The sequence below is a fragment of the Myxine glutinosa genome, chromosome 3 (genome assembly GCF_964187855.1).
Source record: "Myxine glutinosa chromosome 3, kmMyxGlut1.1, whole genome shotgun sequence".
NCBI classification, from domain to species: Eukaryota; Metazoa; Chordata; class Myxini; order Myxiniformes; family Myxinidae; genus Myxine; species Myxine glutinosa.
Window position 1 is genome coordinate 706,807 of NC_136263.1, and position 20,053 is coordinate 726,859.

A 20,053-nucleotide genomic window follows, 5' to 3' on the forward strand; every position below is an offset into this window, starting at 1 on the left:
TACTTACTTTTTCCACATGCGAAATTTGCATTTATGTTTATTTAAATTATACAATGGACTACAAAATGTAAATGTTTCATGATATTTGTTATATTATATCACCTTTATCTATCAATATTGTTGAAATGAAGATCAAATAGCTGTATGTTGAAATATGTTGAAAAAGTCAAAACTTTACATGGGGTGTACTTACTTTTTCACGTGACTGTATTACGTCCTGATACATTCTATGTTCTAGATCCTCTTCGAGCCTCATATTTCCATGCAATAAAACTATATATATATGTTGAAAAGAGATTAGATTTTCGTTCAGGTTTGAATCAAGATCCGCTCTATCAGTGGGGATAGAAAACATACATGTTTCAGCCTGGCGGAGTAAGCTCTCTGCCGAGTGTCATTCTGGGTTGAAATGTTTATCCTTCCTCTCAAACCGATCTGTGTTCATCAAATGTGTAAGTGTGCACCAATCATTGTACTGGATTCTTAATGGTTGGCCTACTTTAATTAAGCACGTGGTGGTGTTGTGGAGACAATCATATCATCCAAGACACCTGAGCAGCTTCAAGGGGCATCCTAATCATACTAAAATACACCATTTCTGTCTGTCTGATGAATTTTTGATGCCAATACATTCTGTCCTTACTTATCCAATCTCAACCAAACTTGACAGGATGACCAAGGGTTACATAATGAAGGTTGTAGCGCATTCATTTGCCCCCCTCCCCAAGTGGGTTTTCTCCCCCGAGCGGGTTTCCCCCGCCATTGCCGTCAATGGGGTTGCGTGTTGAGGTGTATAGCCGTATTAAGTTAGCTTTATTGTGGTGTTTTTCCAAGGCCGCTTCTAATAACAAAACTAATGATATAGCGTAATATTAATGTTATTACAAAACAATATTAATACCAACAAGTCAGGAGACGACGATGGTTCACGAGCGAGCGGTATTCAATGACAAAGGACGGACTAAACCGAAACAAGCCCGGACAGGCCAGGCCCGGAAATGTCAAAACGAAGGTTACTGACCTTGAAATGATAGAAAATAATGTATAATCAGTTATGAGGTTAGTTGGCTACACAATACCGAAAATTCGGTTCGATTCCGACAACTTTGACCTTTGTGACCTTCAAAGGTCAAAGGTCGAAGATTCTGAAATTTGTTGGAAAACTTGTATTTCATGATGTATGTGATAATATAAGATCATGTACGACATTTCACCCTATCAGGAAGCGAACAATGTAATAAAACCATCAAAAATCGACTTTTCCAAATTTCATGACCTTGTGACCTTGACCTTGGAGCGAAAATGAAAAATAGAGCTCCATGGGGCGAGACACATGACATTGGCCTAACCAAATATCGAAACCCCTGTCAGATTCCACCAAACCCCTTGGAAAAGATGCAGCTTGGATTTGATTACCCCCATAAAAATACATCTTTTTCGGGCGTGGCTCCGCCCACAATGGGCGCAATACGCCCACTCTAGGCAGGACACAACTAGATCATGATATCAACCTCCCACCCAAGTTTCATCAAGATCGGATGATATCATCGGATAGTTATGCTGCGGACAGGCAGACAGACACACAGACACAGACAGACACACCCATGACGAATATAGTGGTCACTGTTTGATAACTCGTGAACCAATAATATCCCACCTCCCCAAGGGATTTTCCTCCTTGAACAAACGTCGAGTCAACGTTTATAAATAGCTTATCATGGCGTTTTCGTGGGAGCAACAGCCCAACGACCTCTACCAGAAGTAATAAACATTAATGAACAGTAATGAATATTATGAACCACAAACACGTATGATTAGTATGATTTTTAAACAGCCGCTAATGCTGTTTATAACATTAAATGAATAAATTTGGAGGAATCCCGACATGCGTGAGGTAAGTTTTACTAACAGAACTGAGCGGAGATCTACCGTACTCTAGGTACCCCATAAGTGTTGGGTTAATAACATTACCCTTCCTGGTGCTAACGTAGTTAATAACATTACCCTTCCTGGTGCTAACGTGGTTAATAACATTACCCTTCCTGCCGCAAACGTGGTTAATAACATTACCCTTCCTGGTGCTAACGTAGTTAATAACACTAGGGCATGCCCGTACTATATATACAGTATATCTAAAATTATATCCCCCCCCTCTATTTACATGAAATGGTTTGGTCCATTCGCAAAGCCAAAGCGAACGGCTTGCGAGTACGGTGACAATCCCCCCCCCCCCCCTCTATTTACATGAAATGGTTTGGTCCAAAGCGAACGGCTTGCGAGTACGGTGACAATCCCCCCCCCCCCCTCTATTTACATGAAATGGTTTGGTCCAAAGCGAACGGCTTGCGGAGTTTGGTAAAGAAATCGCCATAGCGTGCACAAACGCGCAGGAAAGCGAAAGAATCGCAAATTAGTTTTAATTAGTTTTAAAACATAGTTTAACGCCAACATAGCGCCAACATAGTTTGCCAACGTGAAATAAATGAATACGCTCTCAAATGTGCCGTCCGAGGCAGAGTCTGTTCGCCACGTTCGGCACACGTGATAGCTCGCTGCTCTCTGATTGGTTGAATCGTTTTTTGGACATAGCTCGCTAACTACTTGTCCGATTAATATGAAACCTTGAAAAGGCACATCCTCGGGTCCCCAGCAATATACCTGGCAAGTTTCAAGTATATCGGACCCGTGGTTGTCGAGAAACAGCGGTCACAGACAGACACACAGAGATTACTGGCATTATAGATAGATTACCCTTCCTGGTGCTAACGTGGTTAATAACATTACCCTTCCTGGTGCTAACGTGGTTAATAACATTACCCTTCCTGCCGCTAACGTGGTTAATAACATTACCCTTCCTGCCGCTAACGTGGTTAATAACATTACCCTTCCTGGCGCTAACGTGGTTAATAACATTACCCTTCCTGCCGCTAACGTGGCGTTTTTCGTAGTGAACTTTTGAAACTCGCTCCTTCTGTTTAAAATGAAACTGAAAGGGAGAAGCCCGGGTTGTGCTCATTTACCAAGCTGCTAACTAGCGCTTGCCAAGCTAGCCGTTCCTTAACGGTTTTGAATGGAGTGCTTGCTCGAATGCTTAAACCACTTGGCGATCCCTCCACGAGAAACTTGGTAAATGAACACACACACACCCAATGTTCTTGAGACCCGATCATAGATTGACTGTAATCTATATTATTCCCCAAAGAGGAATGACCCTTCCTGCCCCTCCCGTAGTTAGCGGGTGTACTAGTCAATTAAATGAACCGTATTTTGTGTTGTGCTCAAACAGTCGACCTTGAGAAGCATTTAAACATCATTTCAACATTAAATAACTAACATGATCTTCTTCCAAGATGAAAGATTTAAAATATCCCAACCCTCTGGTAAAGTCAAAAGAACATGATGAAGGCCCTGCCAGTCACTGGAGACAAAAAAGCTCCAAATTTTCTTTGGTAGACATATTCATGTTGGACATAATTGTAAGAATTGATTGTACTGGATACCTGAAACTCCAGGAAGGCCTTGAGCTCCAGCTGGGCCAGGAGGGCCAGCCACAGTAACAGATCTGCCTGTGAGGAAGATGAGAGAGGTAACATAATTAGTTGGTGAAGCCTCAGAGCATCTGCTTCTTTACTCAAATCAATGGGCACTCAATATTTGGTTATTCTGGTGTTTGGTGCTGCATACTGGAGTACAACTTGTGATCTAGTGTAGCCACATGTGTAGCTCAATATTAGCCCAATATTAGCTCAATATTAGCTAGTGTAGCTCAATATTTGGTTATTCTGGTGTTTAGTGATGCATACTGGAGTACAACTTGTGATCTAGTGTAGCCACATGTGTAGCTCAATATTAGCCCAATATTAGCTCAATATTAGCTAGTGTAGCTCAATATTGGGTTATTCTGGTGTTTGGTGCTGCATACTGGAGTACAACTTGTGATCTAGTGTAGCCACATGTGTAGCTCAATATTGGGTTATTCTGGTGTTTTGTGCTGCACACTGGAGTACAACTTGTGATCTAGTGTGGCCACATGTGTTGCTCAATATTAGCCCAATATTAGCTCATGTCGCTCAATATTGGGTTATTCTGGTGTTTTGTGCTGCACACTGGAGTACAACATGTGATCTAGTGTAGCCACATGTGTAGCTCAATATTAGCTCAATATTAGCTAGTGTAGCTCAATATTGGGTTATTCCGGTGTTTGGTGCTGCATACTCAAGTACAACTTGTGATCTAGTGTAGCCACATGTGTAGCTCAATATTAGCCCAATATTAGCTCAATATTAGCTAGTGTAGCTCAATATTTGGTTATTCTGGTGTTTAGTAATGCATACTGGAGTACAACTTATGATCTAGTGTAGCCACATGTGTAGCTCAATATTGGGTTATTCTGGTGTTTTGTGCTGCACACTGGAGTACAACTTGTGATCTAGTGTGGCCACATGTGTTGCTCAATATTAGCCCAATATTAGCTCATGTCGCTCAATATTGGGTTATTCTGGTGTTTTGTGCTGCACACTGGAGTACAACATGTGATCTAGTGTAGCCACATGTGTAGCTCAATATTAGCTCAATATTAGCTAGTGTAGCTCAATATTGGGTTATTCCGGTGTTTGGTGCTGCATACTCAAGTACAACTTGTGATCTAGTGTAGCCACATGTGTAGCTCAATATTAGCCCAATATTAGCTCAATATTAGCTAGTGTAGCTCAATATTTGGTTATTCTGGTGTTTAGTGATGCATACTGGAGTACAACTTGTGATCTAGTGTAGCCACATGTGTAGCTCAATATTAGCCCAATATTAGCTCAATATTAGCTAGTGTAGCTCAATATTGGGTTATTCCGGTGTTTGGTGCTGCATACTCAAGTACAACTTGTGATCTAGTGCAGCCACATGTGTAGCTCAATATTTGGTTATTCTGGTGTTTGGTGCTGCATACTGGAGTACAACTTGTGATCTAGTGTAGCCACATGTGTAGCTCAATGTTGGGTTATTCTGGTGTTTTGTGCTGCACACTGGAGTACAACATGTGATCTAGTGTAGCCACATGTGTAGCTCAATATTAGCTAGTGTAGCTCAATGTTGGGTTATTCCGGTGTTTGGTGCTGCATACTGGAGTACAATTTGTGATCTAGTGTAGCCACATGTGTAGCTCAACATTGGGTTATTCTGGTGTTTTGTGCTGCACACTGGAGTACAACATGTGATCTAGTGTAGCCACATGTGTAGCTCAATAGTAGCTCAATATTAGCTAGTGTAGCTCAATATTGGGTTATTCCGGTGTTTGGTGCGGCAAACTCAAGTACAACTTGTGATCTAGTGTAGCCACATGTGTAGCTCAATATTAGCTCAATATTTGGTTATTCTGGTGTTTGGTGCTGCATATTGGAGTACAACTTATGATCTAGTGTAGCCACATGTGTAGCTCAATATTGGGTTATTCTGGTGTTTGGTGCTGCACCCTGGAGTACAACTTGTGATCTGGTGTAGCCACATGTGTAGCTCAATATTAGCTCAATATTAGCTAGTGTAGCTCAATATTGGGTTATTCCGGTGTTTGGTGCTACATACTGAAGTACAACTTGTGATCTAATGTAGCCACATGTGTAGCTCAATATTAGCTCAATATTAGCTAGTGTAGCTCAATATTGGGTTATTCCGGTGTTTGGTGCTGCATACGCAAGTACAACTTGTGATCTAGTGCAGCCACATGTGTAGCTCAATATTAGCTCAATATTAGCTCAATATTAGCTCAATATTGGGTTATTCTGGTGTTTGGTGCTGCACACTGGAGTACAACTTGTGATCTGGTGTAGCCACATGTGTAGCTCAATATTAGCTCAATATTAGCTAGTGTAGCTCAATATTGGGTTATTCCGGTGTTTGGTGCTACATACTGAAGTACAACTTGTGATCTAATGTAGCCACATGTGTAGCTCAATATTAGCTCAATATTAGCTAGTGTAGCTCAATATTGGGTTATTCCGGTGTTTGGTGCTGCATACTCAAGTACAACTTGTGATCTAGTGCAGCCACATGTGTAGCTCAATATTTGGTTATTCTGGTGTTTGGTGCTGCATACTGGAGTACAACTTGTGATCTGGTGTAGCCACATGTGTAGCTCAATATTAGCCCAATATTAGCTCAATATTAGCTCAATATTGGGTTATTCTGGTGTTTGGTGCTGCACACTGGAGTACAACTTGTGATCTAGTGTAGCCACATGTGTAGCTCAATATTAGCTCAATATTGGGTTATTCTTGTGTTTGGTGCTGCACACTGGAGTACAACTTGTGATCTAGTGTAGCCACATGTGTTGCTCAATATTGGGTTATTCTGGTGTTTGGTGCTGCACACTGGAGTACAACTTGTGATCTAGTGTAGCCACATGTGTAGCTCAATATTAGCTCAATATTAGCTCAATATTGGGTTTTTCTTGTGTTTGGTGCTGCACACTGGAGTACAACTTGTGATCTAGTGTAGCCACATGTGTTGCTCAATATTGGGTTATTCTGGTGTTTGGTGCTGCACACTGGAGTACAACTTGTGATCTAGTGTAGCCACATGTGTTGCTCAATATTGGGTTATTCTGGTGTTTGGTGATGCACACTGGAGTACAACTTGTGATCTAGTGTAGCCACATGTGTTGCTCAATATTGGGTTATTCTGGTGTTTGGTGATGCACACTGGAGTACAACTTGTGCTCTAGTGTAGCCACATGTGTTGCTCAATATTGGGTTATTCTGGTGTTTGGTGATGCACACTGGAGTACAACTTGTGATCTAGTGTAGCCACATGTGTTGCTCAATATTGGGTTATTCTGGTGTTTGGTGCTGCACACTGGAGTACAACTTGTGATCTAGTGTAGCCACATGTGTTGCTCAATATTGGGTTATTCTGGTGTTTGGTGCTGCACACTGGAGTACAACTTGTGCTCTAGTGTAGCCACATGTGTTGCTCAATATTGGGTTATTCTGGTGTTTGGTGCTGCACACTGGAGTACAACTTGTGATCTAGTGTAGCCACATTCCAGTACTGTCATAAATTAGGTGATAATAATTAGGTATTCGAGCTTGCAGCTCTCACCAGAATCAGAAAGCACGCTGCGGGCCCCAGGTTGGCCTGCAGGTAAAGAAAAAGAGCAGAAAAATAAAAGATGTTCAACGGTTTCCCAGTCCAAACCACATCGATGTCCTGTATTTTTAAGAGGAGTTTCAAAAAGATGTCCGAGGTCATTTCACTTATCGCACTCTTACCTTGTGGGCCTGTGTTGCCCCGAGGGCCAGGTTGTCCTGGATCACCAGAATCTCCTGGAATAACACAATTATAGCGTGCTCTTATTAAATGAGCGAAATGATTCACTTTGAGTCTTTATCAATTTCATCGAAAGTGGGCCTATCATGTATCACCCAAATGGACATCATAAAAGTTGGGAATAACAATAATGATTATCACCCTTGATTAGTTACAAAGACAAGCATTGAGGATCAGTCCAACTCATGAACATACCTGGTATGCCCGTCTTTCCAGGGGGTCCTGTGCCCAAAGAAAGACAATTAGAGAGATAATAATGGCTTTCAGTGATGTAAACACAATCTATTTATGAGACGTTCTCGCACTGGGGTCTTAAGTCTGTCTGTCTGTTTGTTCAATTTAGTTCAGTTCAGTTTCACTTGATTTCCTTATTCTTGCATCAATCAAAACACAAATTACACCAAACAAACACATTATTATGAGAACATTTGGAGAACCTGAATAAAAGCATCACTAAGGAAATTCCCAATCCCTATAACAATGGATTGTGATGAAAATATGGAGAGAGAGAAATAATGAAATATTAGGAAATAAGACAAACAAGGGCAACAAGTCAAGTGAATCCACTTGGATTCCGCCCAGGTTGGCACATGGAAATTATGATGTAGCATAATTATCATCTCGGGTCAAGATTTGAAATTATGCCATGGTTTTTGTAAAATTGCTACTAGTATTCACATTATGTACTTTCACCAAAACATACATCATCATAGAAACATACATAGAATTTGGGTCCTCTGGGTCATTTGGGTCCTCTGGGTCATTTGGGTCCTCTGGGTCATTTGGGTCCTCTGGGTCATTTGGGTCCTCTGGGTCCTCTGGGTCATTTGGGTCCTCTGGGTCATTTGGGTCCTCTGGGTCATTTGGGTCATTTGGGTCCTCTGGGTCATTTGGGTCATCTGGGTCATTTGGGTCCTCTGGGTCCTCTGGGTCCTCTGGGTCATTTGGGTCCTCTGGGTCATTTGGGTCCTCTGGGTCCTCTGGGTCCTCTGGGTCATTTGGGTCCTCTGGGTCATTTGGGTCCTCTGGGTCATTTGGGTCCTTTGGGTCATTTGGGTCCTCTGGGTCATTTGGGTCCTCTGGGTCATTTGGGTCCTCTGGGTCATTTGGGTCCTCTGGGTCATTTGGGTCCTCTGGGTCATTTGGGTCCTCTGGGTCATTTGGGTCCTCTGGGTCATTTGGGTCCTCTGGGTCATTTGGGTCCTCTGGGTCATTTGGGTCATCTGGGTCATTTGGGTCCTCTGGGTCACTTGGGTCCTCTGGGTCATTTGGGTCCTCTGGGTCATTTGGGTCATTTGGGTCCTCTGGGTCATTTGGGTCCTCTGGGTCATTTGGGTCCTCTGGGTCATTTGGGTCCTCTGGGTCATTTGGGTCCTCTGGGTCATTTGGGTCCTCTGGGTCATTTGGGTCCTCTGGGTCATTTGGGTCCTCTGGGTCATTTGGGTCCTCTGGGTCATTTGGGTCCTCTGGGTCCTCTGGGTCCTCTGGGTCCTCTGGGTCCTCTGGGTCCTCTGGGTCATTTGGGTCCTCTGGGTCATTTGGGTCCTCTGGGTCATTTGGGTCCTCTGGGTCATTTGGGTCCTCTGGGTCATTTGGGTCCTCTGGGTCATTTGGGTCCTCTGGGTCATTTGGGTCCTCTGGGTCATTTGGGTCCTCTGGGTCATTTGGGTCCTCTGGGTCATTTGGGTCCTCTGGGTCATTTGGGTCCTCTGGGTCATTTGGGTCCTCTGGGTCATTTGGGTCCTCTGGGTCATTTGGGTCCTCTGGGTCATTTGGGTCCTCTGGGTCATTTGGGTCCTCTGGGTCATTTGGGTCCTCTGGGTCATTTGGGTCCTCTGGGTCATTTGGGTCCTCTGGGTCATTTGGGTCCTCTGGGTCATTTGGGTCCTCTGGGTCATTTGGGTCCTCTGGGTCATTTGGGTCCTCTGGGTCATTTGGGTCCTCTGGGTCATTTGGGTCCTCTGGGTCATTTGGGTCCTCTGGGTCATTTGGGTCCTCTGGGTCATTTGGGTCCTCTGGGTCATTTGGGTCCTCTGGGTCATTTGGGTCCTCTGGGTCATTTGGGTCCTCTGGGTCCTCTGGGTCCTCTGGGTCATTTGGGTCCTCTGGGTCCTCTGGGTCCTCTGGGTCATTTGGGTCCTCTGGGTCATTTAGGTCCTCTGGGTCATTTGGGTCCTCTGGGTCATTTGGGTCCTCTGGGTCATTTGGGTCCTCTGGGTCATTTGGGTCATTTGGGTCCTCTGGGTCATTTGGGTCCTCTGGGTCCTCTGGGTCATTTGGGTCCTCTGGGTCCTCTGGGTCATTTGGGTCCTCTGGGTCATTTGGGTCCTCTGGGTCATTTGGGTCCTCTGGGTCATTTGGGTCCTCTGGGTCATTTGGGTCCTCTGGGTCATTTGGGTCCTATATTCCTATCCTATAACATATATATCTCCTATAACCTATCCTATAAATATAGATTTGATGACGTCATGTTTACACATCTGAGCGACAGAAATGAGCGACAGAAATGAGCGACAGAAATGGGTGACAGAAACTAGCTTCACTTTTGAGCGCCCGAAATTCCCAGGCAAACGCTATAACGCACCAGGTTTACAACCTGTGCGTTAATAACAAGGAGGTGAACAAAGAAGGTGAACAGAGAGGAAGGCAAATGGGGGATAGGGATGTAGGAGTAATCAGCTGGTATGTAAAATTGGGGTAAAGCAGGAGCAATCAGCTGGGATGTAAAATTGGGGGTATAGGAGGAATTAGCTGGTATGTAATAATGGGGTATAAGAGGAGGAATCAGCTGGTATGTAAAAATGGGGGTGTAGGAGGAGGAATCAGCTGGTATGTAAAAATGGGGTATAAGAGGAGGAATCAGCTGGTATGTAAAAATGGGGGTGTAGGAGGAGGAATCAGCTGGTATGTAAAAATGGGGGTGTAGGAGGAGGAATCAGCTGGTATGTAAAAATGGGGGTGTCAAAACAATGTTATCTTTGTCAAAATTTGTCAAAACAAAACAAAACAAATGTCAAAACACATGTTAAATGTCAAAACAGACATGTTAAATGTCAAAACTTACATGTTAAATGTCAAAACTTACATGTTAAATGTCAAAACTTACATGTTAAATGTCAAAACTTACATGTTAAATGTCAAAACATCAACTCGTTTTCATACACCCAACATAGATCTATGGCCATAAAAAACAGTTTGAACATCCCAAGGTGAAGTGAAACGTCACAGTGATGTCGCATGAGCCATTCACTGATGTTTCATTTACTTAATTACATCATATATGATGCTGCAGCTATTTAGCAATGCTTGGCATTTCTCACCTTTTGGCCCTGCTTCACCTTGATGTCCAGTGTTTCCGGTTTTCCCTTGCACACCTGGCAGGCCTGCTTCCCCTGCACACAAATCGTTCTTTCATTCAGTACCACAATCACTCATTTATCTGAACGGGTTAAGAATGAATCAAATGTGTCCCTGTTAATGATAGCTTACTCAGTAACAATGCAATTTGATGATTTTTGTAGCGTAAAGTCGAGGCTTGTGGAAGAGCGAGGATAGAGAACACAACACAGTAGAACAGCTAAAACACAAGGAAAACAAGAAAGAGCAATCAGAGATTGCAAACCCTCGCCAGGATGTATTATCAGTGGTTTAAAAAAAAGCTTTTGTGGTAAAACAAATATGGCGGCCGAACCACGTGACTGATGACGTCATCATTAATTTTTATCTAAACTAGTTTATTCCACGGAGGTATATAATATGGAGAGCCAATTGGCCACCTCGCAGCATTAGCCGCCGTGAAGCCACCGGAAATAGTCTGGCGGCCATATTGGGAAGCCGATCGTAAGCCTGTCAAAGCAAAGGCGTGGCGCACTGATGATGCAGCTGGAGCGAATTTTAGGACCGCCGACTATTTAATTAATATAGAATACTAATATTTGAACTGATATTCGGGCTCAGAATCCCGTTCTTTAAGGAAATGGTGTTCATTAAGTTTGAAGTTGGTTCTAGACGCATTTTTCCTGGGGAATCCAATGGTTTAGAGCTTGTTTGAAAAAAAAGTGCCCAAAATTACCGCTCGGTGTTCTTTATCGTTCTTCTCATGACCCAATCACCCACTAGTACGAATAAGAATCCTGACATGTTACACCCCTGTTTAACTCCTGTCTTCACCTTGAACCATTCTGTTGTTTCACCTTGGTCGACGACCGCACATTGAAAGTCTTGGTAAAGGGCTTTTACAAGGTTCACTAATTTTCCAGGTATGCTGTATTTCTTCATTATGACCCAGACTTTCTCTGGGCAAGGAGTCGAAAGCTTTCTAGAAATCTATAAAATTGAGGTACATCGTCGTTTGCCATTCTTTGGCTTGTTCTATAATATTCCTCAATATAAAGATCTGATTTGTTGTCATGTTATATGATGTTACTTAATTCAGTCATTATATTGTAACTAAGATGTGTATGTTTCTATTACCGAGATGTTAGAAACCACGCAGATATAATGATAACCAGAGTTTATTCTACACTGACATGGGTCAGCAACACATCAACAGTGAGTCAGTCACATAAATGACATGAAACGCTGTCATGTAGTTAACCCACACAATTCACACTTAACCCACAAAACACACCCACACCATGTAGAGATGAGGTCGCTCTTATATTTCAGCTTGCTCTGGTGTTGCCTCACTGGTGAGCAAACAGGACCAGTTTGCAATATTTTTTCCTGATGCGCTCTTCCTTCATGTCATCATCGAGTGTTCTCACAACATGATGGAAACGTATCTTGCTGTATGATTGTGATACAGAATGTATTAAAGCAAACACATGGTTGCTGTCTGCCTCACAGTCAAACATGTGCCGATCCAAGGAAGCAAATGTAGACCGACCGACCTCAGAAAGGACAGAAGTGGAAATTGCCACTCTTATCCCACTTTCACGAGGCATTTTGCCATTGCTTCCAGCCAGGAGCCTCTTGACACAGCGTTCAGTCGCCTCACAGACACGAACAACACTGTGCGAGGGAACTATGAGGCCACCCCTGTTCTTGGTAACAATCAGGCCGTACATTGGTGTGGTTTGCCATTCTTCGTTGTTACTGGTCAATGCAGAAAGACATTGGCTACACTTCAGAGTCTTCCTCACCATCCTCACCACATAGCCGGCAATATAGCCAACACATGACTCTGTAAAGATGGAAAGTTGCTCAAAATTTGGAATATCCGCATAGTCGTGGTCCTCTTTTGCCGGCGATCTCAACTCCAGGTCGTATCGTCTGGCCACCAACATGTCGTGACTCTCGTCAGGCACAGCCTGCTTTGCAACGCACTTGAAGGAAGCCGCATTCAGGATTCTGGTTGAGTCCTGTGCAGAACAGTTCCCACTTGCAGACTTGATGTCATGTCGCATCAAGAGGCGCTTATATGCGGCAACAAACTGCCGGGCCGTTGGGTTATTCCCACTTCCACATGCAATGCGGACCGCTCCAAAGAAAAGTTCAATGTGGTCTTGGCTCATTTTGTACGTGAGCAGGTATCGCAGGGGAGATGAGGCAGGTTTGACATATGTGAAATACAAAATTTTGACACTCTCTATGCAGATCATGAAACCAATGAAGGGGGTTTTCAAACGCGTATTGGTCATAACTTGACCATTCATGTTTTTGATGTTGGACAAGTAACTGTAGGCAGTATCCAGGAATGGCAGGAAAAGTCCTTCTCGTGATGTCATGAGTGGTGCCTTGTAGTTTCGTGCCAATGGATTGCGAGAATTTAGAATGTCAAACAGTTTGTCCAATGTTTCAATGTATTGGCAGGTAGCCTCACTGCCCTGAAATTCTGATAGTTGCAAAGTGTCCCTGCAAAACCGAATTGCATCTGCCACACTAGTGCTCAATGTCTGAGCAGCTGTGTCCACCTTCATGACATTGCTCTTCCACTCGATGTGTTTCCGGGAGAGCTTATTTCCCAGACGCAAGCCTTCCCTCTTCTGCAGATCAAAGAGTGCCTGGATGTATTTCCACGCGATGACTTTTTTGTTGCCATCCTCCATCATTTTCATGGATCCAAGACAGTTTCTTGCAAGTTTAAGCATGTGACATGCATCGAGTACAACACAAATTTTCTTTTCGGGATTTGCTGGGTGGGGAAATGTTGGTTTCACATTCTGCGGCGTGATGTCGGCACCTAGCTCACGTAACATTGTCAAATGAGCGGACGGTCCATCGCAAGTTAAGGAAACCACCTCTGCACCGATATCATGCAATTTTAGTAGACATTGTGTCACCAAATTCGCCTGTTCCTTCCCCGACAATCCATTTATCATAAAGTATGCTACAGGCACTTTCCAACTGTCATTCAGTGCACGGACGCAGACACAATCGGCTTCCCAATATGGCCGCCAAGCAACTTCCGCTAGCTTCAGCCGACAGCCGTCATTGGCTCTCCAGTTTATTATATACCTCCGTGGTTTATTCCCAGATTATGCTCAAGAAATTTCATCTTGATCAGATGAAGTTTTGTACTTGTCGAATTATGACGTCAAAATGGAGGCACCTATGACATCATCATTAACATATTTTATTCCCCATGGAGAATTCTTTACAATGAGCCATGTCTCAATTTTTTCTATTCAGTGCTTTCGGAGATATAGAGGTGCAAAGTTTTTCGGTTTTTCCAAGATGGCGGCCGAACCACGTGACTGATGACGTCATCATTCTTTTTCTCCACCAATTTATGCCTGCATGACGCTCAAGAAATTTCATCTTGCTCGGATGATGTTTTGTACTTGTCAAATTATGACGTCATAATGGTGTCACCTATGACATCATCATTACCATATTTTATTCCCCGTGGAGAGTTCTTCACAATGAGCCATGTCTCAATTTTTTCTATTTAGCGCTTTTGGAGATATAGAGGTGCAAAGTTTTATCGGTTTTTCCAAGATGGCGGCCGAACCACGTGACATATGACATCATAATTATCATTAAAAAAATTATACAGGTGGAGGTGCACCTATGTTGAAAATTTCCTGTCAATCAGACCAACAGTTGCAGATAAAATCATATTTATTCAGTGTGGACAAACATACAGACAGACAGACAGACAGACAAACAAACAAATGAAAAATCACTCATAGAGCAACACTTGGCAAAACAGAACAAAGCAGAACATCCTTTTGACCTCACAAATAATTGGTAGTTGAATTCAGTTGGCTGATATGAAAATCCAATTCAAATTTCAAGTCAATCAGATGAAAATTGAGGCTTTTAGAAATTCAAAAAGAGCAGTTGACCTTTAGCCTATGTGGACCTTTTGGCCTACACTGATCTCAAAAATAGTTGGTGGTTGAATTCAGTTAGCCGATATGTAAATCATATTCAAATTGCAAGTCAATCGGATGAAAATTGATGCTTTTAGAAATGTGAAATTGTTGTTGACCTTTGGCCTATGTTGACCTCTTGGCCGATGCTGATCTCAAAAATGGTTGGTGGCTGAATTCAATTAGCTGATATGTAAATCCTTTTCAAATTTCAAGTCAATCGGATGAAAATTGAGCATTTTAGAATTTTCATAAAAAGTGGTTGACCTTTGGCCTATGTTGATCTTTTGGCCCAAGCTAATCTTAAAAAATAGTTGGTCGTTGAATTCAGTTAGCCAATATGTAAATCCTATTCAAATTTCAGTCAATTGGATGAGAATTGAGGATTTTAGAAATGTGAAAAAAGTGGTTGACCTTTGGCCTATGTTGATCTTTTGGCCCAAGCTGATCTCAAAAATAGTTAGTGGGTGAATTCAGTTAGCCAATATGTAAATCCTCTTCAAATTTCAAGTCAATTGGATGAAAATTGACGATTTTAGAAATGTGAAAAAAGTGGTTGACCTTTGGCCTATGTTGACCTTTTGGACTGCGCTGATCTCAAAAATAGTTAGTGGGTGAATTCACTTAGCCGATATGTAAATCCTATTCAAATTTCAAGTCAATTCGATTAAAATTGAGGATTTCAGAAATTTGAAAAAAAGTGGTTGACCTTTGGCCTATGTTGACCTTTTCACCTTTTGACCTCAAAAATATATAGGATTTTGTTAGACCACGAACTCTACCATTTGGCGAAGTTTCGTGAAGATCGGTTTCAAATTGTGACCTGTAGGCAAGTATAAGTGAGCGGACAAACAAACACAAACACACACACACACACACACACACACACACACACACACACACACACACACACAAACACACACACACACACACACACACACACACAAACACACACACACACACACACACACAAACACACACACACACAAACACACACAAACACACACACACACACACACACACACACACAAACCGGAGTGAACAACATACTTGCAAAAAAAAAAGCTTTTTTTCCAAGTAACAAACAGACAGAAAAACGAACTCATAGTCAGGTTCACCATGTTTTTTCGTTCAAAATCATCGTAGATTAGCAAACCTATACATTTTTGGAAACGTTATTACATGGAAAATCTGAAAATCAATGTTTACATTTGCCAATTCCGACCAATTCGATTCGACCAATCGACCAATTCCATTCGACCAATTCGACCAATCGCTTCGATCGACCATTCGACCAATTCGATTTGCCAACCAATTTGACCGACCTTTGCTTGTGTGGAACGGACTGTGAAAACGATGCGGACTATATTGTCGGATACGACACACAGGACGGTGATGACGAACTCTAAATGGCATATTCTGTAATCGTGTATGTTTGATGCCATTGACTGCCTGTGTAGATGTGAAGTTATACTGACCGCATGTGTAAATATGATTTTGCTGACTGCCTGTGTATGTTTGGTGATATGAATTATTGTGACACATTTTGATGTTATTAACTGCCTGTACAAAATGATAACATGTATTTGATTATGCAACTTATCGCGAATATAAAGACAGTATTTTGCAATTCAAAACCTTTGATTCGTGTCTTACCATTCCCCATAGCACTAATTTGATACTTTCATTGGATTCCTTGTCCCTGAAAATATAGGTTTAGTATATTTTTTTAAGTTTTTAGGGTAATTAGAGGCAGAAATAGAACAAAATATGTATTTTACAGTGGCCATTTTGAAAATCCAAAATGGCCGCCATACAGGTATCTCTCCAAATGTAAACATTGATTTTTAGTTTCCTTATGCTATAACCTTTCCAAAAATGTATAGGTTTGCTAATCTGCCATGATTTTGAACGAAATATAATTTATTGACATCGTGAACCTGACTATCAAATGCAATACCCTCTCCTCAGGTGATTGGATTTTGAATTTGTAATTGTGTTCACCCAACCGTACGGAACTTCACATCAGGATTTAAATACCTCACTAGTCTTACTATAATTCACCAAATGTCTGTCCGTCCGTTGGCAGGTACCGCAAAAACGACTGAACCGATCGTAACGATATTTTGGGTGGGTAATCATGGGACCCCCTAGAGTAAAATAGGCTATTGTTTTTCCAAATTTTCCAGTTTTTCTAATTTTCCAGTTTTTCCAAACACGATGGAATAATATTTACCGATATGAACAGTGATGTGGCTTATATTGACATTCTACAAATACTGTTTAGATTTTGATGAGAATTACGAACCTGCAGCAAATCCGGAAGTCGACAGATGACGGCAATGCGCGGGTTTGATAATATCCCAATACAACCGTCATTCAATCGTAATGTTAAATCGTTAAACGTTAATCATGTTAATAGTTTTGTTAAAGTATCAATTGATGATTGGAATTGAGTGAATACAATTACGATTTTGAATTCGTAATTGTGTTCACCCACCCGTATGGGTCTTCACATCAGGATTTAAATATTTGTTTACGTCACGAATGTTGTTAAAAGTTTATTTTTTATATTATTGTTATTTAATTTCTGATTGGAGTTATGCTGTTTGGAATTAACAAAGAGATATCGAGTTCAAGTGAATGACGGAATGCCGTAATGGTTTCTACTTTCTAAACGTGAAATTCGCGGATCGCCATATGCAGATTCGCCACGGACCCACGATAGATGTTTTTATACGTGAACGTACCCATTTGTTTGTGAACGGGTACGTTTTTCATGGAAGTCCTTCACGAACTTGCTGTCCATGTCTGACGTGCGACTGAAGGTGCTACAGGAACGTGGAATTTATTGGTTTCATGCTTTAGCATTCGCCGTTTCTGCATTGTCTGTTTGCACGGGTACCTCACTAGTAAGGAAAATGCACCAACGGCAGGATGGAGGAACACGGCAGAGGGACTTTGTGGGAAATGGGTGATTACAAGACTGAGACAGTATGGGAGGAGGAAGTGGTGGGGGAGGGGGGGTGACAGGAAGTGAACAAGCTTGATACAAGCTCAAATCAGAGCTGTCTCCCTTGACATATCACGTGCCTTCGATACGGTATGGCACCCAGCTCTGCTCACCAAACTCTCCTCCTATGGTATCCATGGAAATCTCCACGCATGGCTTGCGGACTTCCTCTCTGGTCGTAGTCAACATGTGGCCCTGAATGGATTTCTCTCATTGCCTCTCCCTGTTCAGGCTGGAGTTCCCCAAGGCAGTGTGCTGGGCCCTGTGCTTTTTCTGGTCTTTATCAATGATCTCTCCGACTCTCTGGAAAATCCTCTCTATCTCTTTGCTGATGACTCCACTCTCTGCCGCTCCATTCCTCTTCCCTCAGATCGGCAGTCTGCAGCCTCCTCACTCTCTGAAGACCTGGACAAAATCACAGACTGGTCAAACAAGTGGAACATGTCTTTCAATCCTGACAAATCTCACACTCTTACTATGTCTCTCCGAAAAGATCGACTGGACAACCCTCCCATCTACTTTCTCAACAATCCTCTCTAAGAAGTTCTGTCGCTCAAGCTTTTGGGTCTCACTATCTGCCATGATCTTTCTTGGGAAAACCACATTTCCAAGCTGGCCTCCAAAGCCAGTCGCCGACTGGGCATCCTCCATAGTGCGAAGTCCTTCCTAGGCACACCTGAGCTCCTCACCACATACAAGGCTTTCATCCGCAGCTCAATGGAATACTGTTCTCCCCTATGGGCCGGTGCTCCTGCCTCACACCGAGCTCGGCTTCACGCTGTTGAAACCAAAGCTTTCAGAATCATTGGAATCTCCCGCGATGAAGCTATCTCTGAGGGTCTTTCACTCACTCACCACAGGCAGGTAGGTGGTCTTTCTGTCTTCTACCGACTCCTCTCCGGCCTTGCTCCCCCAGCTCTCTGTGCTCTGTCCCCCAAATATTCCTACAGGTCGCACAAGATCTGCCAGCAACCCTCTGATGGTTAAACTGCCGAAATCTCGGCTCTCTGCTCACCTTCACTCTTTCATTCCTCTTTTCTCCCGCCTCTGGAACAAACTCCCACACTCCTTTCAATCCCACTCCTCCCTCCAGGTCTTTAAAACAGCTGTTCACCACCATCTCTTATCTTCCCCCATCCAAAACCTTGATCTTTTCTACCCCCACTAATTAACCCCAGATCCACCTTGTTTGAAATTCCAACTTCTTTCCCGGAAGTCCTGGCAGTGTCCATATGTTTTATACCTCTCCCACCCCCCCTTCCCATGCCTCCCCCCCCCAAAGCCCTCTCCCTCCCACAGATCTCTCGATGTCTCTCGGTCCCTGCTCTCAAATGTTGTGTTTGTGTCCTTCCCCCTCTCTCCCCATCTTGCCTACCGCTCCCGATGTTATTTGTTTTATGTGTCGGTTTGTCTTTCTGTGTGATTAATGTTCGCTCTTTCACGAGCCTCGATCTTGTATACAAAACAACAACCACAAAAAAAAAACACAGCAAGAAGGGAGATGATGATGATGAAGAAGAAGAAAAAGTAGAAGCAGAAGAAGAAGGGCGATGAAAGAGCAATGGAGCAAAAAAACCAGAAATGTCAATGGAAGGAGAGGGGAGAAAACGCAATAACCTGCAAAGGAATGGGTGGGTTTGTGGAGGGTTAATGGGGTAGAAAAGATTATGAGTATGAATGAGAGTTGATCTTAAAAGGTGAAGAGCTATATTGAAGTCCTGGAGGGAAGAATCATATGGACAGATTGAGGAAGTTTATTCCACAGGTGAGAGAAAAAAGGAACGAATGAATGATTGGAGGTGAGCAGAGTAGAATTTTTTCTGCATGTGATCTGCCCCACTCGGGTTTCTGCAGGGTGCACGCAGTCTCCTAGTCACCTATTTTTGGTGAAACTCCCAAATCCAGACTCTCTGCTCCAGAAAGGAGACAGTGTAAGACAGAGGTCACTGACCTTTCAGCGACACAGTAGCAACAAGCCCAGAGATCGAGCTTTGTCACGGGAGATTCCAGTAAATCTGAGGGCCTGGACTCCATGACATGAAGTGTTTGTGGTAGAAGTGCCATCCCTCGCGCCTCCCCTCCTAGACTCCCCTCTCACCCCTCCTCCTCAAAGCATCCTCCCTGCTTCTTCCCCCTTCCAACTTTCACCTTCATCTCCCCCAACCTTCTGCCTCGCTCTTCCCCCTCCTCAAATAACACCTCACTGTGCCTCACCCAATCTCCACCAAACCTTTTGTCCGCCCCATTCTTCCCTTTCTCCAAGCTATTCTGAAATCTCTGACACACCTTCAACAGCTCTCCCTACCTCTTCCTCCTCTTCCACATCTTACCCTACCCCTCCCCCCCTGTTCTGGACCCGATGCTCCCCCTTCCTCTTCATTAACGGTATGGACCTCAAACATCC

At 43.1% G+C, this 20,053-nt stretch overlaps 1 protein-coding gene across 1 annotated transcript in view; it reads right to left on the reverse strand.

Moving 5' to 3' along the window:
- Positions 1 to 20,053, reverse strand: part of COL17A1 (collagen type XVII alpha 1 chain) — a 261,339-nt gene that overhangs the window by 55,447 nt on the left and 185,839 nt on the right. The window contains exons 33-37 of the mRNA XM_068111347.2: positions 10,638 to 10,709; positions 7,513 to 7,539; positions 7,260 to 7,313; positions 7,090 to 7,125; positions 3,501 to 3,566 (exon numbers count right to left, since the gene is read on the reverse strand). Coding sequence (XP_067967448.2) covers positions 3,501 to 3,566; positions 7,090 to 7,125; positions 7,260 to 7,313; positions 7,513 to 7,539; positions 10,638 to 10,709 — 255 coding nt within the window. The remainder of the gene's footprint in view (positions 1 to 3,500; positions 3,567 to 7,089; positions 7,126 to 7,259; positions 7,314 to 7,512; positions 7,540 to 10,637; positions 10,710 to 20,053) is intronic.